The sequence below is a fragment of the Capra hircus genome, chromosome 18 (assembly GCF_001704415.2).
Source record: "Capra hircus breed San Clemente chromosome 18, ASM170441v1, whole genome shotgun sequence".
NCBI classification, from domain to species: Eukaryota; Metazoa; Chordata; class Mammalia; order Artiodactyla; family Bovidae; genus Capra; species Capra hircus.
The window spans coordinates 54,889,828-54,917,811 of record NC_030825.1 but is presented as its reverse complement, the minus strand read 5'-3'; the positions used below and the strand labels follow the sequence as shown (position 1 = coordinate 54,917,811).

At 52.2% G+C, this 27,984-nt stretch overlaps 3 protein-coding genes across 6 annotated transcripts in view; 2 read left to right on the top strand and 1 right to left on the bottom strand.

Moving 5' to 3' along the window:
- SLC1A5 (solute carrier family 1 member 5) lies at positions 1,105-12,002 on the top strand. Its single transcript, XM_018062658.1, is given in 9 exon segments — positions 1,105-2,343; positions 4,606-4,648; positions 5,105-5,152; positions 5,379-5,545; positions 8,310-8,338; positions 8,341-8,542; positions 9,274-9,468; positions 9,614-9,748; positions 11,172-12,002. Coding segments are annotated over 9 exon segments (1,623 nt in total). The 5' UTR covers positions 1,105-1,774; the 3' UTR covers positions 11,407-12,002.
- On the bottom strand, positions 16,674-26,722 carry FKRP (fukutin related protein). 2 transcript variants are annotated; one of them, XM_018062657.1, is made up of 3 exons: positions 26,681-26,722; positions 25,130-25,191; positions 16,674-20,601 (listed from the first exon to the last, which is right to left on the bottom strand). In XM_018062657.1, the coding sequence occupies exon 3, from the start codon at positions 20,560-20,562 to the stop codon at positions 19,075-19,077; it is 1,488 nt and encodes a 495-aa protein (XP_017918146.1). In that variant the 5' UTR covers positions 20,563-20,601; positions 25,130-25,191; positions 26,681-26,722; the 3' UTR covers positions 16,674-19,074. The 2 variants fall into 2 exon arrangements, with proteins under 2 accessions (XP_017918146.1, XP_013826930.2); XM_013971476.2 differs by lacking the exons at positions 25,130-25,191; positions 26,681-26,722 and adding an exon at positions 21,294-21,567 and having other exon boundaries at positions 16,864-20,601.
- Positions 26,326-27,984, top strand: part of STRN4 (striatin 4) — a 24,709-nt gene continuing 23,050 nt past the window's right edge. For 2 of the 3 annotated variants that reach the window (XM_018062655.1, XM_018062654.1), the window contains exon 1: positions 26,326-26,624. In XM_018062655.1, coding sequence (XP_017918144.1) covers positions 26,340-26,624 — 285 coding nt within the window. In that variant the 5' untranslated portion in view covers positions 26,326-26,339. Of the gene's footprint in view, positions 26,625-26,950; positions 27,032-27,984 lie in introns of those variants that run through there. The other variant, XM_018062656.1, reaches the window with a different exon arrangement.

The following is a 27,984-nucleotide window of genomic DNA, read 5'->3' as shown; positions in this document are numbered from 1 at the left end:
GAGACAGATAAATGTATAGAAATTGTATATAGAAGTATGGTGAAATAACTTTAGACTTTAGGTCTGGGCTATTTGGATGTTCACTGTAAAATCCTCTAAACTTTTTTGTATCTTGAAAATGTTCATAATAAAAAGAGGAAAATATTTGGTAAAAGCAAAAGCCTTAGATTAAACTGAATTACCATTTAAAATAGATAATTGCAAATTACCTACCTGGGTGAAGTGGATTACAATCTTCAGTTCAGTTCAGTCGCTCAGTCGTGTCCGACTCTTTGCGACCCCATGAATCTCAGCACGCCAGGCCTCCCTGTCCATCATCAACTTTCGGAGTTCACCCAAACTCATGCGCATCGAGTCGGTGATGCCATCCAGCCATCTCATTCTCTGTCGTCCCCTTCTCCTCCTGCCCCCAATCCCTCCCAGCATCAAGGTCTTTTCTAATGAGTCAACTCTTCGCCTGAGGTGGCCAAAATATTGGAATTTCAGCCTCAGCATCAATCCTTCCAATGAACACCCAGGACTGGTCTCCTTTAAGATGGACTGGTTGGATCTCCTTGCAGTCGTAGGGACTCCCAAGAGTCTTCTCCAGCACCACCGTTCAAACGCATCGATTCTGCCATTAATCGACACGTGTGGGGCTCTGAACTGAGAACTTTTATTCTGAAAATTATTAACATCATTCAATCACTCCATTTTATTTAAATCTTAACCAATCACGTGAGGGATCTGTATTTTACTTCGACATCGAGGAATTGGCAACGAGGGAAAAAAACCCGGAATTTAGGGCGGTAGGAGCTAAACAGATTTACACGATAAACCCCCCGCGGATTACCTGGCACTTTCTAGATGATTTGGCTCCAGGCACTTTTGTAGTTTAAAGCCCCCAATCCTAGCCTTTCTAGGGGGAAAAACAAACCTCCTTCCAACGCCTAGCCCCTGCGGACCCCCCACGCCCCACCCGGACCCTGCCCCTGCCCCTGCATACAAACTCTGTTACTTCGCCTTCCCTCGGGGTGCCTTGGGCCCACCCCGGCCCTAAGTCCCGCCCTGTAAGCACGAGAGCCAATCGCCAGCGGCGCGCTCGTCCTCGGCTCTCTCAGGCCTCGCCCCGGGATTCTTAGTCCCGCCAGCTTCCGCCAAAGCCACTCAGAGCCACGCGGCGCGCTCGGGAGGTTTGGTACAGGCTAGCAGCTGTTTACTCCCGGGGTCTCGGGCCACCGCCTTCGGCATCCCGGGGCTCGAATCTCCCCTCTTGGACCCAAGAACCTGGCTCCCTTCTTCCCGGAGCTCCGTCTTCTGGCCCCCAGACTCAGACTCCCCGGCCCTCTGTTTCCAGGACCCCGCCAATCGCCAGGTTCCCGCCTCCCGGATCCAGGCGTCCCGGATCTGAGCCACCAGGACCTAGCCTCTTGAAGACCGCCGCCGCCCGGACGTCTTCAACCCTTCTGGAGCCGAGGACCCCAGGGTCCCACTTCGAGAAACTCCCGTATTCCTAACCCCTACTGTCAAGAACGCCAGCGCTCCCACCTCCCAGCTTTCAGCGCCGGGCACAGACCGAGAACAGAGGAACCCCAGCGCCCAGCCAAGGGACTCTCAAACATTTCAGCTTCTAAGAGCCAAGGAACTTGAGCGCTGTGAACTCACAACTGCAAAGAATTCTTGAAAGTTCTGGCCTCCGGACTCTGTTAAAGTTTTAAGGAACGTCAGTGTCCTGAGAAGGGAACCCCAAGCGCTCCCAGCTTGCAGGCGCTAAGGAACCCCAGGGGCGTTCATCATGGTGGCCGATCCGCCTAAGGGAGACCCCAAAGGGTGCGCGGCGGCGGAACCCACCGCCAACGGTGTCTCGACGTTGGTCCCCATAGAGGACGTAGGCTCGGTAAGAGGCGGCCGTTGCTGTTCCAGGGATCAGGTGCGTCGCTGTCTTCGCGCCAACCTGCTGGTGCTGCTGACGGTGGTGGCCGTGGTGGCCGGCGTGGCACTGGGCCTGGGGGTCTCGGGAGCCGGCGGCGCGCTCGCCCTGGGCCCCGCACGCCTAGAAGCCTTCTCCTTTCCGGGAGAGCTGCTGCTGCGCCTCTTAAAGATGATCATCTTACCGCTGGTGGTGTGCAGCCTGATCGGCGGCGCCGCCAGCCTGGATCCGAGCGCGCTCGGCCGCCTGGGCGCCTGGGCGCTGCTCTTTTTCCTTGTCACCACACTGCTAGCGTCGGCTCTCGGCGTGGGCTTGGCGCTCGCGCTGCAGCCGGGCGCCGCCTTCGCCGCCATCAACACCTCGGTCGGGGCCATGAGCCCGGCGGAAGAGGCCCCCACCAAGGAGGTGCTCGATTCGTTCCTGGATCTTGTGAGGTCAGAGCCTGCCCTATCTGGTGGAGGGGTGGGGGATAGGGGTGCTTCAGCCTGGTGGGAAGGGGAGTCGCCACGTGGACGGAAGAGGGGTTGGGGTCCTGGGGTGGGGGGCCAGGGACATCTCCAGGGCCTCAGGAAAACGGGGTGGGATAGTTGGGGGGGCTCTGGGGAGGGTCAGGATAAGGAGGGTGAGGACGCACTCCTGGAGGTTTCTAAATATGAGGGCTTGGGTACATAAAGGGGACCCCACAGGACAGTGATAGGCATGAAAGTCTTAGGAGTGATGCTTGGCAGCCGGGGTGGTGGGGAGGATGTGTTGATTGGGGGGCCTAGGAGGGTCTCTGCTGTTAAAGGGGAGGATGCTGAGGGGATATTGGAAGGGAATCTTTGAGTGTTGGAGGGCCCCAGGATGAGATTTCTGGATAAAGATTTAAATCCCTTGTCTGGATAAAAGTTTGGGGAGCTCTGCATCAGGGAGCCCTGAAGGACTTGAGGAGATTGGAGGGGACCCTCCCCCAACCAGGCCCTCTTCCCATGTGGTTCCCCCACCATGTGTCACCCAGACAAAGCCAGGTCCTTTTCTGAGCCTCTCTTCCACGCCTAGTTCATCTGTGCTGGACCATGCATGCTGCCACCTGTGCAGCCTTACCATCCCATTTCCTGTTCTGTCTGGCCCCGGCGGCCCTCCGCTGGCACTAGGCTGCCCAGAGAGGGGGCAGATTCTTTTCCTTCGGGCTTTTGCTCCCTGCTCCTCAAGAATAGCTCTTCTCCCTTTTAAGGAGGGCGGACGGGCTGGGTCCACACGGCCTTGCCTCTGAGGGCTGCTGATTCAATATCTCCAGGTTGGTTGGGGACTTCCCGGAAGTGGCAGAAGGAAATGACGAGTCACGGAACAGTGTTCCCCCCGGCCTCTTGGCATCAATGCAGGCTGATATTGGGGGAAGGCTGGGTGTCCAGAAGTTAACGTGGGTGGGCACCTCCTGGCTCAGACAGATAGCTGTGTCCTGACCCAGCCCTGGCTGGCCTGGCTGAATACAGGCTGACCTGCAGACAGACAGCCACCTGAAGGCTGTTTTTATGTGTACAAGCTTTGCTCTTGTGCCAGATCCACGTAACGCACTTGGCCAGTCACTCGACAACTGACCTGGAACATCTCAGAACCACCCAGCTTTATAAGCAGCTGACACACAGCTGGACACAGGCACACAGACACGCGGCTGTGCCATCTTGACCGACACGTGGGCTTATACCGTCACACACACTGGGTACTCCCACCTTTTTAGCACAAACAGCCACTCACTGATGCTGCCGATCACACCAACATGTGAAACACTGCCTAAACACAGCTCATAGACACTCACATACACCTTCAGGGTCACACATCTCTAGACACTAACCCATGCCACCACCACCACCCCCCCCTCCACCAGCTGCGTACCCATGGCTTTGGTGAGAGGGAGGATCTGAGGTTACCAAGTGGTTGGGACTGTGAAACCAACCAGCAGGGCTCAAATCCCAGCTCTGCCAGTCCTGCAAGTTTCTTCACCTGTCAGTGCCTCAGTTTACTTTCCTGTCAAATGGGGGATGAAATGAGTTGATTTATATACACCACTTAGTCCAATGCCCATAGTTGCCTTGGCTGTTATTTTTGTCTTAACCTGAGAGACAGGGGGCCGCTGTCTGACTCCCTCCATGGGGTTTAATGCATGCCGCTGTACCCTTAATCACACTCAGACACCCTCACACAAGAGTGGCCGCATAAACAAAGATGCCTTCAGGACAGCACAGCCAATCCTTGTCACTTTCTCTCCAACATACCCAGATCTTCCCCACACCCTGCAACCCACCAGGCAGCCCCCAGGGCCAGCCCTTCCTCAGGCTTGAAGGAGGAAGTGGCTGATGCAAGATGTCCTGGGTATTGAGGCTGCTACAGGGGTGGAGCCCAGGTCCTGTAACCCTGCCCCAGCCAGCATGGGAAGCTGGCATTCCTCAGTCTTAATCAACATTCCCTTGGGGCTAGAACACTAGTCCCCTGGGGCCCCAGGAGTCCAGCTCAGACTCCCCACACCCTGGAAAAATGTGCAGGGCCAGGTCCATCTCTGCCTGGCTGAGGCATGGTTGGGGACCACGTCTGGATACAAATGGGGCCACTAAGGTTCCCTTCACTCCAAGAAGCCAACCCAGTAACCCTGATACCCCCTGATCTCCTGCCTTATCTAATACTCCCTCCCCCCCCAACCCTGCCCATGTTTCTTTCTACAGAAATATCTTCCCCTCCAACCTGGTGTCTGCAGCCTTCCGCTCAGTGAGTCTTCGGGGGTGTCCCTAGCAGTTGGGAGGGTGGGCAGGGAGGGAGATAGGCAGTCTCAGCCGCTGGATGCCTGACTTGGGGTGGCACCTGGAAAAACACAGATGTCTTCCTATTTATAGCCATAGTGCAGGGCTCCCAGATGACCTATGAATGAAACCCATCCACGTCTCTCATGAGAATATGGGTTCTGAGCCCCGTCTGGGTTCTAATTCTAGCTGGGTGACCCTGAGCAAGGGCCTTTACCTCTGTGAGCCTCACAATGTCCACCTCTGGAAATTGGGGATATGAATGGTCCTACTGCAGTGGGGTTGATGGTGGGATGGAACAAAATCAGTATAAGGGATGCCTATGGGGGGCTTTGAGTATTAACAGAGCCAGGGTCGGATGGGGGAGCCTCGATGACAACTGACAATGACAACTGATCCTGACTCTTCCCAACCCCTCCTGCAGTACACTACCTCCTATAAGGAGATATTGTTCAACGGCAGCCCGGTGAAGGTAAGAGGTGGGAAGGGTTGGGGTGAGTGGGGGGCTGCACCTTGGCCCATTGCTGTGGACTTTTTCATTTTGTTCTTACCCCTGTCTTGTCTGCCCTCAGGGTCTTCTAGCATTTGGGGTGCAGTCTGTGTCTCTGCTGGGTGCCAGCAGTGCTCAGGACAGGCCCCCAGTCCCTGTGCAGGTTGACTGAATGGCCCCTCCTGACCCCATCTGTTCTTGCCCAAAGGTGCCCACTGGGGGCGAGGTTGAGGGTATGAACATCCTGGGCCTGGTGGTGTTTGCCATCATCTTTGGCGTGGCCCTGCGGAAGTTGGGGCCCGAGGGAGAGCTGCTCATTCGCTTCTTCAACTCCTTCAATGATGCCACCATGGTGCTGGTGTCCTGGATCATGTGGTAAGTGATGGGAGTGGGGACCTCTGTCCCTTCAAACCAGATCATCTAGACTCAAGTCTCACGTTGACTGTTCCCTGGCTGTGTGGCTTTGGACAAGTGACTTACTGTCTCCGTGCCTCAGTTTTCTTATCTATAAGACGACACTGCTGTATTCCATGAGAGCTAAGACTGATCCCAGAACCTTCTTGATCCTACTGCTAAGTCGCTTCAGTCGTGTCCAACTCTTTGCAACCCTTTGGACTGCAGCCCACCAGGCTCCTCTGTCCATGGGGATTCTCCAGGCAAGAATACTGGAGTGGATTCCCATGCCCTCCTCCAGGGGATCTTCCCAAGCCAGGGATTGAACCTGAGTCTATTATGTTTCCTGCGTTGGCAGGCAGGTTCTTTACCACTAGCACGGCCTGGCACTGGAAGGTGACAAAAAGACAGCCGGGCTGTGGCCACAGCCTGGCTAACGCATCTCAGTTTTCTGGATTTCAGTGTCATCAAATGCTTGCCTTTGGGTCAATGATTGAGAATAGTGCCTGCTTTATAGGGTTATCATGAAGATGAAACGAGTGACTGGGGCGTAAGTAAAGCACTTAGAAAGTGTTGTAAATATCTCGCACTTACTGAGCATTCACTTAATGTCAGCTACGATTATTATTAATATGTATGAGCTTCTGTTAAATGGCCTCGGATAATGAGGGAAAACAACACATGCTGAGGCTTTCGGCTTCACCCTTGCCACCTCCCTCTGCTGTGTCTCCACATGGTGTCACGTTGATTCTAGCCCCCATCCTAGATCAGAAGGTCAGACATCAAGAGGTGGGGGACTTCCCTGGCGGTCCAGTGGTTGACTCTGTGCTTCCAATGCAGGCTGGTGAGGGTTCAGTCCCTGGTTGGGGAACAAGAATCCCATATGCCATGCAGCATGGCCAAAAAAAGAAATCAGGAGGTGGGTTAGGGCTGCTGCGTTTTTACCAAATCTCCCTCCCTGACCTTGATTCCTGTGTAGCTGACATCTACAAAGCTGCTGTTGGAACTAATAGAAAAAGTTTGTTGTTTAGTCGCTCAGTCGTGTCGGACTCCTTGCAACCCCATGGACTGGAGCCTGCCAGGCAACTCTGTCCATGGGATTTTTCCAAGCAAGAATACTGGAGTGGGTTGCCATTTCCTACTCCAGGGGATCTTCCTGACCCAGGGATGGAATCTGTGTTTCCTGCACTGGCAAGCGGGTTTTTTTTTTTCTTTTTTTTTTTTTTTTAACCACCAAGCCACCTGGGAAACCCAGTAGAAAACACTTGGTGGTTGGGTCAGAGTAGGCTCTGCAGCTGGATAGCCTAGATCCCATCCTGGTGCTGCCACTTCCCAGCTCTGTGCCCTATGACATGTTATTTATCCTGCCATGCCTCAGTTTGCCCATGTGGAAAATGGAATTGATAGTGCCGGGCGTGAGTGAGTTAATATGTGTAAAGTTCTTGGGTCAGTGCCTGACCCATATCGTGCCTACAGTAAATGAGCTTAGCTAGTATTTGTCAAGTAATGGTATAATTTCTGGGCACATCCCAGTGGCTAAAGTTCAGGCATTTGGCCAAACCGTGGTACACGGGTGGCTGGGAAATGGTGCTTTTCTTCTGTTACTAAAGAGGAGAAAGGGGGCACCTCCTTAGTGGTCCAGTGGTTAAGACTCCACGCTTCCAATGCAGGAGGCCTAGGTTCTGTCCCTGGTCAGGGAACTAGGTCCACATGCTGCAACTAACTCTCAGCACAGCCAAATAAATGTTTAAAAAAAAAAAAGTAGAGGAAAAAGGGTTTGAAAACAAGTAGCTATAGTGATCAGACAGTCAAGGTGATGATGGGAGCCCTCCTGGTAGGGAGGCACGAGCAACCCCTGGGATCTTCACTCCAGGAGTTAGAATAAATCCCTGCTGAAGTCTAGTTGTGGTTTAGTTGCCAAGTCATGTTGGAGTCTTGAGACCCCCCCCATGAACTGTAGCCCTCCAGGCTCCTCTGTCCCATGGCATTTCCCAGGCAAGAATACTGGAGTGGGTTGCTATATCCCCCTCCGGGGGGTATATTCCCAACCCAGGGATCGAACCTGCATTGGCAGGCAACTTCTTTACCACTGAGCCACCAGGGAAGCCTAGCTGAAGTCTATAGACTTCACTTATTGGGCACAGAAAGCTTTCAACTCATTTCAACTGGCATCTCATTTAATCTTCCCATAGTTCTTGTGAAGTTGGTAGCATTATGGGTCCCTGTTTTATAGACCGATTTGATTTTGCTTAATGCAATGATAGCTGCAAGAGTCTCAAAATAAAAGCTCCCTCCTGGGGTTGTGGTGAAGATTCCATCCTCTTCAAGGGCTCAGCGCATCATAAATGCTTCATACCTGGGAGCTGTCATTAAGACATGAGTCACAATCCTTATTTTTCATGGAGAGACAGTATATTGGTTTAAGTCATGTCAACTGCTGTAACAAACCCCAGAAAATGTAAATGGTATGCATGGTGGGTGTTTCCTTCCTGGTCATGTGTTAAGTGCAGATCTGGTGGGTGAATCTACTCCAGGTGGTGATGGAACCATCCAGACTTCTTTTACATCCCAGCAGCACCATGTTCAAGGGGAGAGAGTGGCAGATGACAGGGGAGGTGTCCAAACGTCAGCCCACGATGCAGTGGGCACTTCCTGACTTTGAGAAAGGCTGAGATGTGCCCAGCACAGTGCCTGGCACTGGGTGAGCGCATGATTAGAGGTGGCAATCTGTCTTTTGGGTACTTAGGTACGCCCCTGTGGGCATCTTGTTCCTGGTGGCGGCAAGATCGTGGAGATGGAGGACGTGGGGCTGCTCTTTGCCAGTCTCGGCAAATACATCCTGTGCTGCCTGCTGGGCCACGCCATCCACGGGCTCCTGATACTGCCCCTCATCTACTTCCTCTTCGCCCGCAAGAACCCCTACCGCTTCCTATGGGGAATCATGACGCCGCTGGCCACTGCCTTTGGGACCTCCTCCAGGTATGACCTTGGGGTGGACCAAGACAGGATTTTTAAGAGTAGGGGATCTGGAGTGGGCATCTGATGTCTAAAAAGCCCTGGAAGTTTGTTTGTGGGACATGGGATCTGGGCACAGAGGCCATATTTCGGTATATTTCTCATAAGGTCCTGGAAAACCCCTCTTCTTAAGAAACTGCTGTCTTGGAGATTTATTCCTCCGTTTCGGAGAAGCTCTCCCCGCCCCCAGGCCTGCCCTTGAGGGACTCTAGGACCCTGGATCCAACCTCTCTAAATCTCCTTCCACCCCTCCTGGGTAGTTTGTCCACCTGCTGGCCCTGTCCCCTCGGAACCCAACCCTCCCTACAGCAGCTTAGTCGAGGTCTGTTATAGGTAGAGGGAAGGGGTGTGAGTCAGCGAGCACTCAGAATTTAGGTATGAGTCTTTATGTGTATTTGGCGAGTAGTGGTCGGTACTCTCCCTCGGGGTCCTGGACTCTATATTTTGGAGTGTTTTCACTCTGTGGGATCCCTAGTGCCTTCTCTCTCTGGGAAGAGAAGGGCATGGAGGGCTGGGGAGGGCTGGGGGTGTGGGAAGCAGGGGGTCTACGCTGGTGAGCCGAGCTTGTGCCCCAGGGGAGGAGCTGTGGGCGGGCCTGACCCAGGGTGGTCAGGGGCGTGGCTTGGGCAGTGGGCGGGTCCCGACTGGCCCGGTCTAGGGAGCGAACGCTGACTCTGATCTGTGGTCCCTCGCAGCTCCGCCACGCTGCCGCTGATGATGAAGTGTGTGGAGGAGAAGAATGGAGTGGCCAGACACATCAGCCGCTTCATTCTGCCCATCGGTGCCACGGTCAACATGGACGGTGCCGCGCTCTTCCAGTGTGTGGCTGCAGTGTTCATTGCACAGCTCAACCACCGGTCCTTGGACTTCGTGAAGATTATCACCATCCTGTGAGTGTGGGGTGGCTGCGGCGGGGACACCCGACCACCTGACCCCTCCCTTGACAACGGAGAAAACCTGGGCAGAGCAGCCGCCCGCCCGCAGCTTCTCCCACTACCCAGGGACCTCCTTGTGACCTCCCTTCTCCTCCCCCAGGGTCACGGCCACAGCATCCAGTGTGGGTGCGGCGGGCATCCCATCTGGAGCGGTGCTCACTCTGGCCATCATCCTCGAGGCGGTCAACCTGCCGGTTCACGACATCTCCTTGATCTTGGCCGTGGACTGGCTAGTGTGAGTGTGGGTTTGGGATTTTAGGGTTTGCTCAGGGGTACTCCTGGGGAAGGGAATGAGTGAGAGGGTCATTGATAGCCTCTGAGCAGAAGAGGAGAGGAAGGAAGGAATTCTAGAAGAAAGGGGAAAGGATCTAGAGTATTCCAATCAGAGGGAAGGAAGGGATCTTTGGGGTTCCAAAGTAGTTAATAGAGCAGACTCTTCAATCAGGCTCCCAGATCAGCTGTTACTGGCTATTATGACCTTGGACATAAGATGTGTAAGATTATTACACATAATATTACACACAGAAACTTTATCACACATAAATACTTAATCTCCTTGTGTCTCAGTTTCTCCATCTGTAAAATGGGAATAGTTTCTCCTGAAGGATTAGATAACGTAATACAAGCAGCTTTCTTAGAACGGTAAGTAGTAAGTGCTACATCACTGTTAGCTATCATGATGAAGCATTAGAACCTAAAAGATTAGAAGACAGTTTAGTTTCAAAACTTAGAGAGGTACCATGTATCTTAGCAATACCACCCCTAAGTTTAAACCCAAGAGAATTGAAAACATGGCCACAAAAACTTGTACATGACTGTTCATGGCAGCACCATTCATAAGAGCAAACAGGGGTAAACAAACCAAATACTGATCAGTTGATAAATGGATAAGCAAAGTGTCCTATGTCCATACGATGGAATATTACCCAGCAATACAATGGAATGAAGCAGTGAGAAAAACATACGTAACATATGACCCTTGAAAATATTATGCTAAGTGAAAGAAACCAGACACAAAGGACCACATTGTATATGATTCCGTTTATATGAACTGTTCAGAAGAAGCAGATGTATAGACAAAGTAGATTAGTGGTTGCCTAGGGCTGCAGTGTGGGAGGAAATGGGAAATACTTGCTTAATGGATACAAGGGTTTCTTTCTGCCGTGATGAAAATAATCTGGAATTAAATAGTGGTGATTGCCTAACTCTGAAAAAAATCTAAAACCCACTGAGTTGTATGCTTTTAAAGCATGAATTTTATGGTATCTGAATTAGATCTCAATTTTTTCTAATAGCATACACACCCACACAAAATGTATAAGAAGAGGAAGGAAGAAGATCCTTAGAGTTCTAGGGAGTTCAGGGGGCCTGAGGGAGAATGTAGTATTTCAGAAGGAGAAAGAGGCATTGAGGGGTCTTCTGGGGCCCCCAGGAAAGGGAGGGGTGACTTTTTGAGGTTCCAGAAGGAACGAATCTTGTGTTTTACTGGAAGGAGGATTGCTGGGGATCCAGGGAGAATGGAGGAGATCTTTGAGGTTCTAAAGCAGAGAACTGCATGATGGGGCCCTTGGGATTATGAAGATTTCGGGGTAGGGGAGTGGGGCTGGGGCCTGACCTCTCCCCTCCCACTCACTTCCCTGTCACTGTTCCCCCTTCAGGGACCGGTCCTGTACCATCCTCAACGTGGAAGGTGACGCCTTTGGGGCGGGACTCCTCCAGAGTTACCTGGATCGCACAGAGAAAAGCAACTCCGTGCCGGAGCTAATTCAGGTGAAGAGTGAAATGCCCCTGGCCGCGCTGCCGGTCCCCAGTGAGGAGGGGAACCCTCTCCTCAAAGGCTGCCCGGGACCTGCTGGGGATGCTGACACCTGTGAGAAGGAATCAGTCATGTGAAATCCTGTAGAGACCTTCCCTGCGCCATGGGGTTGCTCTGGACATTGGAATCACGGGGGATGGATGAACGGACAAACAAGGCCTTTTGGAGGGCCCTGACCACACACTCGGGAGCCATGGGCCTCAGCTTCCCTCCCTGACGTCAGATCCGGGAGGCCTCGCTGCTGGGGTGTATGTTGCTTGTGTGTGAATGAGTGTGTGTGTGTGTGTGTGTGTGTGTGACTGTTTCCAAGTCTACCCAGGCCCCACCTAAGGCTAGGAAACCATAGAAGACGGAGAGGGAACGTGGCCTCCACACCCCGTCCTGGCAGCCTGCCTGGCCTTCCTGTCTCAGGGCACAGGGTACCATGGGAAGTTCTGCTCTCTGAGAGCAAGGATGTTCTGACAGGTTGCTGGCTCTTTTGCTGGTTATTTTGGTGGCTGTGGCTGCGTGTGTGTGTGTTCTGTGACTCTCCACGGTACATCCCACCCTGTCCCCGGGCCCTCTGTCTCCTCCACAATAGCAAACACTCCTTGGGGAAACTGAAGGGAGACTGCTAACACATTGCTGTTACTCTGAGGAGGTTTATAATAAAACTGTCCGGTCTATCTCATCAGATGTTTGTAAAAATTTGACTAAAAATGCTAGCTATGCAGAAAACAACAGAAAATACAAATAGGGCTTCATTGAAATGAAATATCTGCTCATCAAAAAACACCATTGGAAACCCCCATGAGATACCACTTCACTTGGCATGGCAGTGATCAAAAACAATACCAAGTGCCAATTGGGATGTGGAAGTGGATAGAGCCCGTGTTGCTGCTGGTGGGAATGCAAAATGGTCTAGTCATTTTGGAAAATCACTGGGTGATTATGAAAATGGGGTGTTTTAATGTCAAAGCATATATTAAAATATCTACTTAACCAGGGAGCTTGTGAGTCTCAGTCCTGGGAATGTACCCAAGAGAAAGGAAAGTTCCTATTCACTCAAAAACTGGTACACAGATGTTTAGAGTTGCTCTCCGTAATTGTCAAAACTTAGAAACATCAACTGGATTACCGGGTACAATCATCATTTGATGGAAGGCTCCTGAGCAAAAACAAAAACAAAAAAATATATATATATACACTCAATGCGATGCATCTCACAGATAACATTTTGAGTGAATGGGACCGGAAATAGTAAGTGCCTTATAATTCCATTTATATGAAAGTCTACATGCTAAGTTTCTTCAATCATTCCCGACTCTGTGCGACCCTATGGACTACAGCCCACCAGGCATTTCTGTCCATAGGATTCTCCAGGCAAGAATACTGGAGTGGATTCCCATGCCCTCCTCCAGGGATTTTCTTGAGGGATCGAACCTGAGGTGGGTTCTTTACCACTAGTGCCGCCTGAGAAGTCCCATGAAAGTCTAGAGCAAGCTAAACTGGTCTATAATGAGAGAGCTCAGAACAGTGGTGACTGACTCCTGGGTCAGGAAGATCCACTGGAGAGGGGATAGGCTACCCACTCCAGTGTTCTTGGGCTTCCCTTGTGGCTTAACTGGTAAAGAATCTGCCTGCAATGCAGGAGACCGGGGTCTGACCCCTGGGTTGGGAAGATCCCCTGGAAAAGGGAAAGGCTACCCACTCCAGCATTCTGGCCTGGAGAATTGCATGGGCTGCGGCCCGCAGAGTAGGGCAGACCAAAGAGCAGGACGTGGCTGAGTGACTTTCACATGAAGATCTATCCATTTGGAGAGGGCAGAAAGGAACTTTCTTTTTAAACAAGCTGTAGGGCATATGCCATCTTAGTTCCCAGCCAGGAGTTGAAATTGTGCCCCCTGCCTTGGAAGCGCAGTCTTAACCACTGGACCACCAGGAAAGTTGAGGGCAACTTTCTATGACAGGAAATGTGTATCTTGATATGACTGATGGTTACACAGATGTAAACAGTTTGAAAAACATTAACTGGTACACAATACGTGGGTATTATCTCTCCTAGGTATGTTATCTTTTAGTTAAAAGTTTTGTACCACCAGTGGTAAATTCCTTTCCCACTGTAACCACCTCCAGAGTAATGCAGTTTCCTCTTGGTATCTTTTTTTTTTTTTTTTAAGTCTTTGCTGAATTTGTCACAATACTGCCTCTGTTTTGGTTTTTTGGCCCCCGAGGCATGTGGGATCTTATCTCCCCAACCAGGGATGGAACCCACATCCCCTGCATTGGAAGGCAAAGTCTTAACCACTGGACTGCCAGGGAAATCCCTACCTCTTGATATCTTAAGTCTCATTACCCTAAAACAATGGCTTGCTCTTTTTTTAAAAAAATCCCAATTTGCTGTTTGAATCAAAAACTTGCTGAGTAACTGTTGGCAGTCCTGTTTGAATCCCTGATGCAGAAGATAGCAATCAAGACTCACCTGTTCTTGTGCATTGTTGAAGCATATTACTCATGACTGATATTCTCTTCCCCTCCCTGGGTTTCTATGTAGACTGCAGGTGCCTGGAGGCACCACCAATATGGATCCAATTATAAATGTTATCTTGTAACTTTGACCTTTCTGGGGAGCTATTTAGTTACATCTGATCATTGCTGTGTGACCCAGAAAAAAGATTCGTATCTGATTCTGTGCAAAACTGTATTGTGCACAAACATAGCCACTAATGAGTCCATTGAGTTGAAAAATTAATTGTTTTCAATGTTTTCTATTATGCCAGAATCCTTAGTGGGTAGTTAAAGAAGTGTTTGATAAGAGTGTTGAATGATATTTAGGGAAATCATTTGGGGTTTTTGGGTGGAGAAAGAGGTGTCTTATTTTCCTCAATTGAAACAGTTATTTATTCTCCAATTTTCTATTTTGTGCTTTTGGGGGAATGGATTGGATTTGGGTGATGAGGGATGGCTGTTTAAACACCTACACATGTAATAAATTGCATATACAATCTATGGAGAAATTACATGTACATAGAAAGAATATGTAGTGGCCAAATTCTGCTTTCTGGAGGGGGTCAACATTATTGAGTATAACTTACATACAATAAACTGCATCAATCAAAGCACACAATGGGAGGAGGTTTGGTTTTTGCCTTGAGAATTGTGGGATCTTAGTTCCCTGACCAAGGATCGAACCCGTGCTCCATGCAGTGGAAGCTCAGGGTCCTAACCTCAGGACCACCGGGGGAGTTGAAGGATTAGTTTTGACAGATACTTACACTCGTGAAAAACCACCATCACAAAACAGTATTCCCACTGCCTCCCCAGATTTCCTCATGCTTCTTCGCAGTTATTTCCTTCCTTCACCCCGGGTCCAACCACCACTAATCTGCTTTTGATCCTGAAGGATTTCCTTTTGTCTCTTTTAGAATTTCACAGTGGCAGAATTGTACGGTATGGAGCTTTTTGCATCAGCTCCTTTGAGTCAGCATAATGCTTTAGAAATGTAGTCATGTTTTCACACGTATCAGTAGTTCATCCCTCCCCCGTCCACCTTAATCACTGAGAAGTATTCCACTGTCTGATGTATACAGCTTATTTCATGTGTTCAAGGACATTGCATCGTTTCCAGTTGGGAGTTGCCGGGCATAAAAGTGCATTTGTAAACATGTCTCTGTGTGCCATTTGCTTTTCAGACCAAATATTCTGTGATGTCCAGTAGTGATACTACAAAAGATGCTACTTAGTAAACGTATTGGCCCGTCTGACAGCCACTGAGATGTTTCCTCCCACTGTGCCTAGTGTTAACCCTGGGCTGCTGGGTCAGGGGGAGATCTAGGGAGGGGATCCCCAGAGAGCCAGGATAATAGGGGATTCTTGGTGGTCCAGCAGTTGGGGCTCTGCACTTCCACTGCGGGAGGCATGGGTCCCATCCCTGGTCTGGGAAATAAGATCCCCCATGCTGCGCAGGGACACAAAAACTAAAGTAAACAAAAGGGGCTCTTGGCAGGGACCATTTACCAATGGATTAATAACCTGTAAGTTAATGCTTTTGTGTTTAAACCACAGGCAGGGCCACACCAGTGCTTGTGCTGACTTGCATGTCAGCTCTAGGAAAGACTTCTTGGTTCTCCTCAAATGAGGTTCATAGGTAATATAACCCACGCACACCTGATATTAAAAATGATTCCAAAAAGCAGCAAGGTCCTGCTATGCAACACAGAGAACTAGATTCAGTATCCTACAATAAGCCACAACAGAAATGAATGTGAGTGTGTGTGTGTACAACTGCATGACTTTGCTGCACAGCAGTGATTAACACGACATTGTAAATCAACTCTATTTGGATCAGAAATAAAAATTTAAAAAGCAAATCCTTTCACACACACAAAATAATCCCATATTGCCCAAACTGAAAGAAAAAGGAGAAATAAAAGAATAGGAATTTGGGACTTTCCTGGTGGTCAAATGGCTAAGAATCCACCTTCCAATGCAGGGGAAATAGGTTTGATCCCTGATTGCGGAACTAAGATCCCACATTGCAGTAGGCTACCCTCTTTCCCTGGTGGCTTAGATGGTAAAGAATCTGCTTGCAATGCAGGAGACAAAGGTTCGATCCCTGGGTGAGGAAGATCCCCTGGAGAACGGAATGGCTACCTTAGCTTCTTGCCTGGAGAATTCCATGGACACAGAAGCCTGGCAGGCTACAGTCCTGTCAGGGGTTGCAAAGAGTCCAACACGACTAAGTGACTAACTCTAGGCCAGCCCACAATTACTAAGCCCGAGAGCTCTAGAGCCCATGCTCCACAATAAGAGAGGCCTGTGTACCACAAGGAAGACCCAGTGCAGTCAAAATAGCAAATAAATAACAACTTTAAAAAAACGATAAAAATTTATAATATGTATATGCAGATATGTGGGGCCACCTCCCCAGAAGCTGAGAGAAACCAAACATTTACACCTGTAAAGTAGGCAGCTCCCTAGTTGGCTATAAACACACAATGTAGGTGTCGAGTTACTGAGAACCAGGTGGAACATGATTTTTTGATATTGTTGACAATCCCTGGCCAAGCTTTGAACAAAACCTGATACTTCCCTCATCTTTCATGGTAGTTGCACTTCCTGGAAAATTCAGAACTAGTGAAAGCCGTCCTAAAAGGACTTTGTGTTTGCCCAAGGATAGTCTAGTTGTGGGCTTGGATAATTCTTAACAAGGTTTTTCCAAGTAGGGCTAAAATTTCATTCATTTGTGCTAATGTGGATGGGCTGGTTGTTGAAATATTGAAAAAGCTTCTGTTCTGGCTGGTGAACAGTATAAGAGTAATTGAGAAAGCAGTAAAATTCAAAAAGACAAATTGCAACAAACTTATTAGCTCAAGTTAGTTGTTGTGATGGGTTTTCTGTCATTCCATTACTTAGCTGAATATAAAGATATTGAACAGACAAAGTGATTACACAATATTTTAAGGGCTAGAAAAGTCTCAAATGTAATTGCTGTTAGTTTAGGAACTGCAAACAGAGAATTCGAAAAAAAAAAAAAAAAACACCAACACACTAAGTTTGAGTCTAAGAGAAATTCTTTATCTACTGAGATCTCAAGTTTCTAATGATTCTCATTTAATGGAAAGTTGCTAGAAGCATTTGATGTGGTTCCTTTCTCAAACCACAGCTAAGAAAAGGTTGTTTTAAATATATATATGTACATATATTTTATGTATATATGCATATACAGCTGTGTCAATCAAGAAGTCACACTAACAATTTCTAAATGAAACAAAACCATTACAATAATTTAAGTGATTTGAGCTTCAAGTTACGTCCTTAGCAACAAGAAGTATGGATATATAGATAATTTTGATCATTTTGAGAATTAAAAAATATTTTTAAAATGTGATGCATATATTGATTTATATATTTATATTACCATACCAGTTGCAAAATATTTTGAGTATCACCAGTCCTTCATGAATGCCTGATGGGACATCTTGAAACAGTATGTGACAAGGGTCCCTGCTTCGTTATGTGCAGGTGCCCTGCATATAAGACATTTCCCTGGACTGTGCAGAGAGCCAAGAACACTGTCCAACCGCATCGATAACCTGAATCATTCCCATAAGTTTCCAGAATGTTCCCTGGGAACCCAATAGACTGCCAGCAGTTGGCAAGTTCGAAACAGTGGTTAGAAACAGAGGCTGCATTATAAGAAGTCAGGCTTGGGATGTCTGAGCCTCTGGAGATTGGGCCGAAGTGGCATTTAGCTTCTCTTGCCGGTGAAGCCTTCTCCTCCAAGGGCTTCACACCCGTTCAGAGTAGCAGTGACTTGCCTAAGGTCACAAAGAAAGACAAGAGCCACACTTGGTCCTGACTCACAGATCCCTTTACTCCTGCGGGTTGAGGATCACCGTTACCTAATTCTCGGGTGCATACTGAGGTGCAGAGAAGCAGAGTCCCTCGTGGCCCAAGTTCATAGTAGGAGGACGCAGCAGTCCTTGGATTTGAACCCAGGCCTCTCCCTTTTCAGAGCCTGCGCTCTCAAAGCCAAGTGCACATACCCAAGGGGTGTGCAGGACATGTCACTGGGATAAGGCTGGTCAACAAAGCCCTCTCTTTATTATTTAAAAATGGAATAATTTGAGCTGTATTACTAATACATAGAATGCTAGTATGCCTGGATATAATTTATCAATAAATACACATATTGGAGGTACACGGCCAAACAGGATTTCCTCTGAGGCGCCCGATCACCAGAGGAAGGCTGCCACTGCATCACCTGCTAAGTGGTTTGGCTTCCCCAAGCCCCCACCTTGGGGTACCACATCTGCAAAGACGATGTGGGCAACGGCAGTGAAGTCTCCAGACTCACAGCCTGGGTTCGAGTCCCCGACTCTGACACTTCCCAAGCTGTCTGACCTTGGACAAGTGACTTTATCAGTTTTCTCCTCTGTAAAATGAAAATAATAGCAGCTCTCACCTCAGACGGTGGAGGTGAGGTGTAAGTCAGTTACTCCGTGTGAAATGCTGAGAACGAAGCCTGATATACAGTAAGTGCTCAGTAAATGTGAGCTATGAGGACTGTTCACCCTGCCTTGCGAGTGGGCGAACAGGCGCAGAGAGCTGAAATAACGAGGTAACAGTTCAGTGGCCTGGGGCTAGGATCCAGAACCATATCTGCATCTCTGAGCTCTGAGCCTGCTTCCTTCTCTGCAAGATGGGGTGAATAGCAGCATGCACCCCCCAAGGGCTCGCCCAGGAGGGAAGGAGGTCATTTTCTGGGGAAAAAAAAAAAAAAAAAAAGGTGGTGGTGGTGTGCGGGTTTGTTATCCTGTCCAGCCAGGCGCAAGAGACCAGAGAGATAGAAGCCAAAGGCTCAAAAGACGTGAAAGCCAGTGGAACACAGGTCCTGGGCTTACAGTCGCTTTGGCTCCAAGGTAGGACAAGGAGGCCCTCTAGTGGCGAAAGCAACCCAACAGCCAAGCGTCCTGGCCTCTGCGCTGGACTCCGCGGAATACCGAAGGAAACCCGAGGCACAGAAAAATTGCAACAAGACAGTCTGACCCCATAACCTACACGCATATTCTCCTTCTCTTTCCAAAACCCTGTCCCAGCCCCGGAGCCCCGGTTCTGGAACTCTTGGGTAGGGCACATCCTTGACATCCGTGGCTGGGCGGTTTCACATCCCTTTCCCGCCCACCAAACGCCAGCTGCACCAAGCAGAGGACAGCGCCCTGTGCCCGAATGTTCTCAGGACGCCAGGAGCAGGCGCGGCAGCTTCAACTACTTCCCCCCAAACTCAGGAGTGCCGGGTTGGGATATTCGGGGTTCTCGATGACCCCGGGGCCGAACTTGAGCTCCAGGAAGCGGCGGTAGTTGTTAGGCGCCTGCGCCATGAAGCCGGCAAACGGCAGGGGCACGAGAGGTTGCAGGAAGTGTTCGGGGAACTCGACATCCTGCCGGTGGTCCAGCCATGTGTCCTTGGTCATGACCCCGTTCCGGGGGTAGAAGGGCCACAGGTCCACGTGCAGGTGGTTGCTCTCGCTGTACTGCACGCGGAAGAAGTCGCCCTCCACCGCCTTCTCCCACACGAAGCCGCGCTCGTCTACCACCGAGCCTGCCTCAGCACCCCGCAGCTGCTCGCAGTTGCCCACGTCCTCCAGGTAGATGCCCAGGTCCACGTCGTAGTCCCATGGGATGATGTCCCCGTGGCGGGCGGCCCCCAGCAGTGAGCCGCCCTCTAGCCAGTAGCGCACGCCGGCTGCCTCTAGCACGCCCACCACGTAACGGGCCGTCTCGCGCAGTGCGCGCAGGCAGCACGGGGGCGTCCAGCGCTCCTCGTACAGGTAGGCCGGTGTGTCACCCACCACCGTCCCGAAGCAGCGCGGGGTCTCCTTGTTGCAGCCGAACCACTCGAGCCGCCCGCCCTCCCAGCTTACCAGGCGGATGCCCAAAGCCCGCAGCAGCGCCGCCCGCCGTGCGCGCCCCTCACGCTCCGCCTTCCAGCGCGCGTGGGCCGTGGCCAGCGGAGGCTGGCGCGCCGCGCCGAAGGGCATGTCCAACATTTGCACCGTCCAGCCGCGGAGGGCGGTCTGCAGGAAGAGGCCGGTGCCCACGGGCCGGGCCAGGGGCGCCGAGAGATTGAAGAGGTCGCGGGCGCGCAGGAGCACCACGGCGTCCCCGTCCAGGGCGTCGCAGCGCGGTGCGGAGGGTGCTGGGCCGTAGCGGGCGGTCCACTCCCGCAGGCTGACGTTCAGGGCCAGGCACCGGGCCGGGTTGGTTGAAGCGATGGGAGCGGCCACCAGGCGTGCGCCGCCGGCTCGGAGCACCTCAACCATGCGCTCCAACTGGCCTGGTGCTTCGGCCCTCGCGCCGTCGGGCACCAGGGCCACGTACTCGGTGGCCACATAGGTCTCCGGGCGCGAGGCTGCGGCGGGTCGGTCCAGGGCGGGCTGGAGCAGCGCCAGGCGAACGTTGGGAATGCGCGGCAGGGCCAGGGGCGGGTAGGGGAGCGTGTCGGCCACTACCACCATCGGCTGGGCGGGCTCTTGCTGCAGGAAAGAGTCCACCAGCTCGGGTATTGCGTTGTCAAAGGCCTCGAACTCACGCACCAAGATGGTGACACGGGGGCCGGAGGTGGATCCACGGCGGGAAGCCCTGGTCCGGGAGCTCCTGGGCTGGTGATGCAGCCATGAGACGTAGAACAGGACCAGAAGGTTGAGGGTGATGGCGGCTGCCAGGGCAGCCTGGCAGCGGGTGAGCCGCATGGGGCTGAAGTCAGGCCCTAGCTGGGCTTCCGGGGTATCCTGGTGTGGGGGCAGTGATAAAAGGGGAGACTGGAACTGGTTGTCAGAAACTCCCCCACCCATCCTCAGCCTTGTCTTCCTCTCCCAGCCCTTTCTTTATTTTTCAATTCTGACTTTTCCTCCTACAGGAAGCCCTCCCTGATCCCAGGCTGAGTCATGCAACCCCCTCTGGTCTCCTTCAGCCTCCTCCAGGTTCTCTGACTCTAGCTTACCACTCTAATTCATTACGAGTAGGGACCAAGCTGTGTGAGGGGGGTCCAGAGCCTGTCTTGGTCACTGCTGGGTCCCCACGGCCACCCAGCCCAGAGCCAGGGACACACTAGATGCTCAGGAAGTTTTTATCGAATGAACCACCTTCCTTGTTCAGTCCCACCCTTTTATTCATTGTCAACTTCTTCAGTTTCGGGTTCAGTTACAAATGCCCAGACCCCTTCATTCCCTGCTCTTACCCCAGATCTTTCCTTCCTTTCCCTCCCACACTGTGGCCCTGGGGTCAGAGCTGTGGCCCTCCAGCCCCTCTCCCCTGCCGTCTCCTTCTCACTTCCTCAAATCCTGTGCCACCTGGCCATCTCTTTCCTGATGATCAGCCAGATGGTTTTGCAAGAAAAGCTAGAAGTTTTAAGTCAGAAATTCCAATTTGTAATGTTGGCCACTAATTAATTTTCTTTTTTAATGGAATGGGTCAAACTCACAGAAACAGGAAGTAGATGGTGGTTGCCAGGGACCATGGGGGAAGGAGAAAGGGGGAATTGTTAAGTTAATGGGAATGGAATTCCAGTTTTGCAAGACAAAATTTCTGGAGATTGCCTCCCCAATAGTATGAATATACATAACTCTACTAAACTATACGCTTGAAAACTGTTAAGATGACAAATCTTGCTATGTGTCTTTTGTCACAATTAAAAAATCATTTTTTAAAAAGTAGAGTACATGCATGCTAAATCGCTTTAGTCGTGTCCAACTCTTTGTGACCCTATGGACTGTAGCCTGCCACGCTCCTCTGTCCATGGGATTTTCCAGGCAAGAATACTGGAGTGGTTTGCCATTTGCTTCTCCAGGGAAACTTCCCGACCCAGGGATTGAAACTGCGTCTCTTACGTCTCCTGCATTTGGCAGGCAGGTTCTTTACCACTACAGCCACCTGGGAAGCCGCTCTCCCCACCCCCCAAAAAGTAGAGTGGGCTGCATCAAAGGAAAGGCTGCGCTCCATAGCGCACCGTCTACGGTCTGTTCACTGGTCACATTTCTAGGCAACCCCCAGGTGGCGCTGTCTCCCTATCCTCATCACAACTTGAAGCTTGGGCGGGTTTCCAGCATAAAAGGAGTAACTAACTCGCCCCATTTTGAGAAGATACTCAAGAAACAGTTTTCCGACGAAGGATCATCTTAGGTTCAATCCTTCCCAGAAAGGGAGGCGTTAGAGACCCAGCTAATCTTCCTCCCTCCTGAGTACTTCTGACCCCTCCTCTTCATTCCCCCAGCTCCTGCTTCAGTCCAGGTTCACCGAGATGCCCACTCAGCCTCCTCCTGGTCTCCTGACCAAGTCCCTTCCTCATGGTAGCCACAGGGGTCTGCAGAGAGCACACCCTGACCTCTCCTCCTCTTGCTCGGAATCTGCCATGGCTCCCTAGTGCTCTGGGGAGAAAGTCTAAGTTTCTCACAATGTCCCACAAGGTGTGACCTGCCTGCCCAGCCCTGTCTCCTGCCACACTTCTTTGAATTCTGAGCTTAAGCCATCTTGGGCTTAGCTTCTGACAGGTCTTATTCACCCCTACCACACACAATTTTTAAATTTTTTCTCGCCATGCTGCCCTGCTTGTGGGAGCTTAGCTCCCTGACCAGGGATTGAACCCAGGTTCACAGCCATAAAAGCTCAGAGCCCTAACCACTAGACCACCAGGGAATTCCCAAACAGGCTTATTTCTAAGCCTTTGCATATCCTGTTCCTCCTGCCTGGAAGAGTCTCTCTTGAACACCTTCTCCCCATACCTCTCTTCCTCTGGAGAACTCCTGCTTATGTTCAGGCTTCAGCTCAGATGCCCCCCTCCTCCAGGAAGCCCTCCCTGAACCACCAGCTGAGTGAGAAATTCCCTCTAGGCTCCCAGAGCCCTTGGGCTGCCCGTTCTGGTTTGCCACTGTCTGGGAATGGGTCTGTCTGCCCCGACTAGACTGTGAGCCCCAAGAGGACAGAGCCAGGGCTGTCTCGATCACTGCTGTGTTCCTTGCATGCAGCTGGACACCGAAAATGTATCTGGGGAAAAGATGATGACTGGGGGCATGGTTTCTGTGTGTCTGTGTAGCCCACTCAGGTCCCCAGGGCTGCACTGGGGCCATGTACCTGGAGCCCTGCCCTGGTCTCCCTGTCTCCTCTCTTTCACCCACCAGGAACACCCTCCCATCCCCTTCAGCCATCCAGGCCTGCTTGTCCTTCTCTGATCCAATTCAGATGATGCTTAAGAATCTGCGTTGCACTTTCAGAGTGACTTGTTATTCTTCAGGACCTTGGAATTGCCTTCTAGACCGTCCATGAGCCCCTCCTTCCTTTCACCCTTCAGCATCTATTTGTGGAACTCTACAACACAGAGGGCACTGTCCTAGGCACTGGGGACCCAGCCGTGGAGACATAAGAGACAGATAAGACTCCTAAGCTTGGACAACGCACATTACAGTAGAGGAGGAAACTTTAAACCACAGAATGTTCGGGGTCTTAAAGACCTGAGAGTTTCAGCACTCAGGTACACAAAAGCACAGAACAGACCCTCAGGTGGTTCCAGAATCGTCTACCAATTCTAAAGAGACCATCCTGGGACTTCCCTGGTGGTCCAGTGGTTAAGACTCTGCGCTTCCAATGCGGGTTCAATCTCTGGTCAGGGAACTGAGAATTGCACATGCCGCCGTGTGGCCAAAAAGTAAAAATGAAAAATTGAGGATCGCTTGGCTTCACTTACAAAAAAATAGAGACCATCCTGCTGCTTCACCCTTGTCCTCTATGGTCTGGGTCCCCCTCGGAGCCCAGAGGGATCCTGTTCAACCTTGAATTAGATCCTGTCCTGCCTGCATTTGCTCTCAAACCTTCTGTGGCTGGAGACTTGCTCAAATGGAGGGCCAGAATCTTCACTGGGACCCACAAGGCCCCACATGATTCCCTGCCCTCTCCCACTCAGCTGCAGCTTGTTCCCTCTGACTGGACGCTCTCCCCGCCCGGCAGCAGCTGGATGCCCCCCACCCCGCCCCGCCAGCCATCAGATCTTGGCCCCTTCCTTTGGCATCCCTACTTACAGCGCCTCACCCTAGCACCCCCATACTTCCTATGTCTTTCTTCCTCTCCCAGTAGTTCTCATGTAGATGTGACTTATCTTGTGTCTTGCTTTGTCTGTTCTGTTTGATGTTGTATACCCAGAACATGGCTCAGTACCCTGCCCACTCCAGGTGCTCAATAAATTTGCGTGGAAAGAATGACTGATTCCTCTTATTCAAATGGGGAACATGAGCCCCATAGAGAGGAAGGCCAGAGGGAGCAGAATCCAGGTCTCCATGCCCTGGCCCTGACTCTCACTAGGCACTGTCTGGCTGACTCTGGGCCAGGAGGCACCCAATAGAACACAGGACAGGAGCTGGTTTCTCAGAGACCAGTGGTGTGAGAGCCAAATGAGGAGGCGATGGGACCGTGAAGAAAGAGCACTCATCTTGTTCCGTGACAAGGTCAGTCTTGGCTTCCCCAACTGTAAGGACTCAAAAACACTGGGGCCAAGGGGATGAAACGAGGCTTCTGAAAGATCATAACAGGATCATAATAATATCAAAAATTCTAGCCACTCATGATGTGCCAGACTGTATTCTAAGCATTTTACCAGTATCAACTTATTTAATCTTCACATTTGATCACATTAAAAGATGAGGAAACTGAGGCACAGAAAAGTGAGGTCACTTGCTCCAGGTCACACAGCAGGGAAGTGGCAAACCCAGGATTGGATTGGGAAGCTGGGTTCAGAGTTGTGATTTTAGCCAATAAACTTGGCTGTCTCTTTGGGGTCCACAAAGATAGTCCAATTCAGCCCATCTTCAGTGAGACAACCCTCTTTCCCCAGTCCTCACCTAACAGGTGCTTTCAAAGCTGAATATGGCCCGTTAATTAATTAACTCGTCACTCAACAAACAGGTATTTATTGAGTGTCCTCTGTGTTCTGGAGACCCGGGATGAACCAGACAGTGGTTGGGCACATCCTTCCAGAGGTTGCAAGACAGACAAAATCCCTGCAAACAACTTACAGATAGAGCAGGAAAACAAAAGGGGGCTGTGAGAGAGAAAAAGTAGTCAGGTGAGGAGAGGACTGTTAAGCTGAGACTGTCCTGCCATTGCCCACGAAACAGTGTAAGGGGATCTATGCTCACTTCAGGCCAGGCTTCACCTGGCTGCAGCTGTAGAATGGTAATGTAATGGATAAAGAAAACATCTGACGTGTGGAGAAACCTTTGGGGACAAGGGCAGTTTCCCCGTGAGTGCTGGTAACACTGAGAGATTTCTTACCTTTTAGGTTGCAGGATAAGGGAGCTTCAGGGGAGCAGTTCCAGCCCAGCTCAGCTGCATCGCTGAGGAAGGAGAAACCAGGAGACCCTCAATCAGTCAATTTCACACAATAGAACACAATTTCATCTCACCTACAAAAGTGAGATGGGAAGGATGTCATAGCAATGTATAACCACCTCTTCTTTCATAAATGTGTCCAGAAAGGTAAGACTAGAAGTGACAGGTGTTACCATGACAACCCCTTCCCTAGATCCACTCCGTCCTGAGAGACAATCTTAAAATGTCCTTTACCTTGGTGGGTCTTAGGGTCACTGGAAGGGGGACTGCCCCCATTACCATAGTAACCAGGACTTGGCTTTGCTTGTTTCTCACCTCTCTGGGGATGGTCCAGGCCTTGTAACCATAGCAACTACTTCTCAGCAGAGCATCTCCTCTAAATAAAAACACCTGGTTGGTTTGGTCCACAGACCTCCCACGATGGGAAAGGGGAGATGGTTACCATGGTAATGCCAACTGTGTGGCTGGGGGGAGGGGCTGGGAAAGAGCTGCTTCCCTCAGCACTGTCCTTGGGGCTGGGGTCCTTTCTACCTGAGTGCTGGGTGAGGTTGCCATAGTAACCGATGTGGGTAGGGGCATAAGGACCACCAGAGACTTGGGTTACCTTAGCAACCTCTTCCTGGTGCAGGGCCAGGAGAGAGTTGGAGCTCCATAACCACAAAGGTGGAAGAGAGAGGAGGCTAAGGGTGTTCCAGATTGGGAGGAGTTACCATGACAACCGACCTGGGCCAGAAATTAGGATGGGGCCATTGCTGAAACCACCCCTGGTGGTCGTTCTTTCCCTCAAAGAGTGACAGTGACTGTGGAGGAGAGTGCTATTTGGGTCTGGAGAGGGCTAGAGTCTTTCTTTGGGGTGAAACGGGAGGAGGGGGGTAGAAAGCGGTCCCCCCCCCTCAAGTACCGCGTTTCCCAGGGGCGACCCTCGCGCGGAGCCTGGGTCGCGTTTGCCCTCCTCCGGGCGCGCGCCCCCTTTCCGCCCCGCGCCCCCTCCCACGCGCGCGCCTTCGGGGTCGACCCGGGTGGGCGAGGCGCGCGCCCGACTTCGTTCCCGTCACCCGCCCCCCCGGCCCCCGCCGAGCGCGCGCGCGCGGGCTGGCGCGGCCGCGCAGGCGCGCGAGGCACAGCGGGCGCGCGGGCCGGCCCCGGGGCCTCCATGATGGAGGAGCGAGCGGCCGCCGCCGTCGCCGCCGCCGCCTCCTCCTGCCGCCCGCTGGGCTCCGGCGCGGGCCCCGGCCCGACGGGGGCGGCCCTGGTCTCCGCCCCCGCCCCCGGGCCCGGCCCGGCTGCCAAGGGAGGCGGCGGCGGCGGAGGCAGCCCGGGTCCCGCAGCGGGACCGGAGCCCCTGAGCCTGCCCGGGATCCTACACTTTATCCAGCACGAGTGGGCGCGCTTCGAAGCGGAGAAGGCCCGCTGGGAGGCCGAGCGCGCCGAGCTGCAGGTGAGCACCGCCCCGGGACCCCCGGCCCCCGCCCGCCCGGCCCGGCCCAGCCTCACCCGCCGCCGCCGCCGCCGCCATCTTGGAGCAATGGCCGCCGGGACGGCCGGGGGGGCGGGCGGGGACGGCGACCGGCCGGGAGCCGGAGTGAGGGGCCGGCCGAGGGGCGGCCGGCGGCGGGAGGGCGGCCCGCGCGGTCGCCGGGAGGAGGCGGCGCGGGGCACCCGGGCCTGCTGGAAGTGGGAGCGAGCCGGCCGGCGGAAAGGTTCCTGGGAGAGTGGCCGCGGAGCCCCGAGGGGCCCCGGGAGAGCTCCGCGAAGCGTTGGGAGGGGATGAGGGGTCTTGTGTACGAGTGAGCCGGCAGCTCCCAGGGTGCCGCACGAGGGACTCCCCATTCCGCCCCCGACCAGGTGCGCGCTGGAGGCGGAGCCCGATGGACCCCGGGCGGGGAGAGGGGGCGTCGGGGGTGACTGCGATCAGCCGGGGGCGAGAGCGGGGCGGGGAGCCCGCGTGAGTCGAGAGAGGAAGTCAGGGAGCCCGGGACGCGTGTGTGTTTCGGAGCGTTTGGACTGGAGGGACTGAATGACGGCGGTGTTGAGGACTCCCAAGGATGCGGAGCAAGGTCTCCGGGCGCGAGGTGGGGGGCGTGAAGGTGTGTGTCCTCTCCTCTGAGGAGGAAACTTTGGGGAGCCCTGGCAGGCCTGGCTTCCGCGTGCAGGGGAGGGGTCCCAGGGTTGGAAGCACGGATGGAGCCAGGACGTGAGCCAGGAGCCTGTGTTGGAAGAGAACGGAGAGCCGAAACTCTTTGGGGATGTGGGGGCCCCCGCCGTGAGATGGGAGGTGAGGTGTGTGGGATGTCAGATGGAGAACCCCCGAACTGGAGTATGGGAGGGTCAAACTTGGCCAGCTGTGGAGAGGGGCGGTGGGATGGAGACAGTGAAGAGGAATCGGGGAACCTGGGGCATGGCAAGGGGAGCCTTTTTGGAGAGCAGGAAGACAGCCAGAGGAAACATTTCAGAAGGATCCTGGGGTGGGAGGTGTTTGTGGAAGTTTCTGGGAAAAGATCCTATGGTTTGTGGAGTAGATTCAGGGAGGAAGGTGTCCTGAGATGTTTGGAAGAGGCTGAGGAGCTGGGCTGGGTTTTGTGACCTTGAGAAGTGTGGGGCGATTAGCAGAGTGTCCTGAGGAGCCTGGGTATCCCAGTGGCGAGGATTTGGAGGGTTGGGGCATTGTTAGCAGAAGTCAGTATCTCCTTCTAGCATCTGGTCTTTCCTCTTTTGAGTTGCTGTTTCATATCTGGTTGAGGTGGGGACCCAAGTAAATAACCAGATTAGAATTTTCTCCCTAGGATGATTAAAGAGAG

Bases quoted from the DNA above. Each gene is read 5' to 3' on its own strand.
- FKRP (XM_013971476.2), bottom strand. From the start codon at position 21,329: ATGGTCCCTGGCAACCACCATCTACTTCCTGTTTCT. The intron at 20,602-21,293 runs GTGAGTTTGACC...CCCCCACACCAG, and splicing joins ACCATCTACTTCCTGTTTCT to GATACCCCGGAAGCCCAGCT.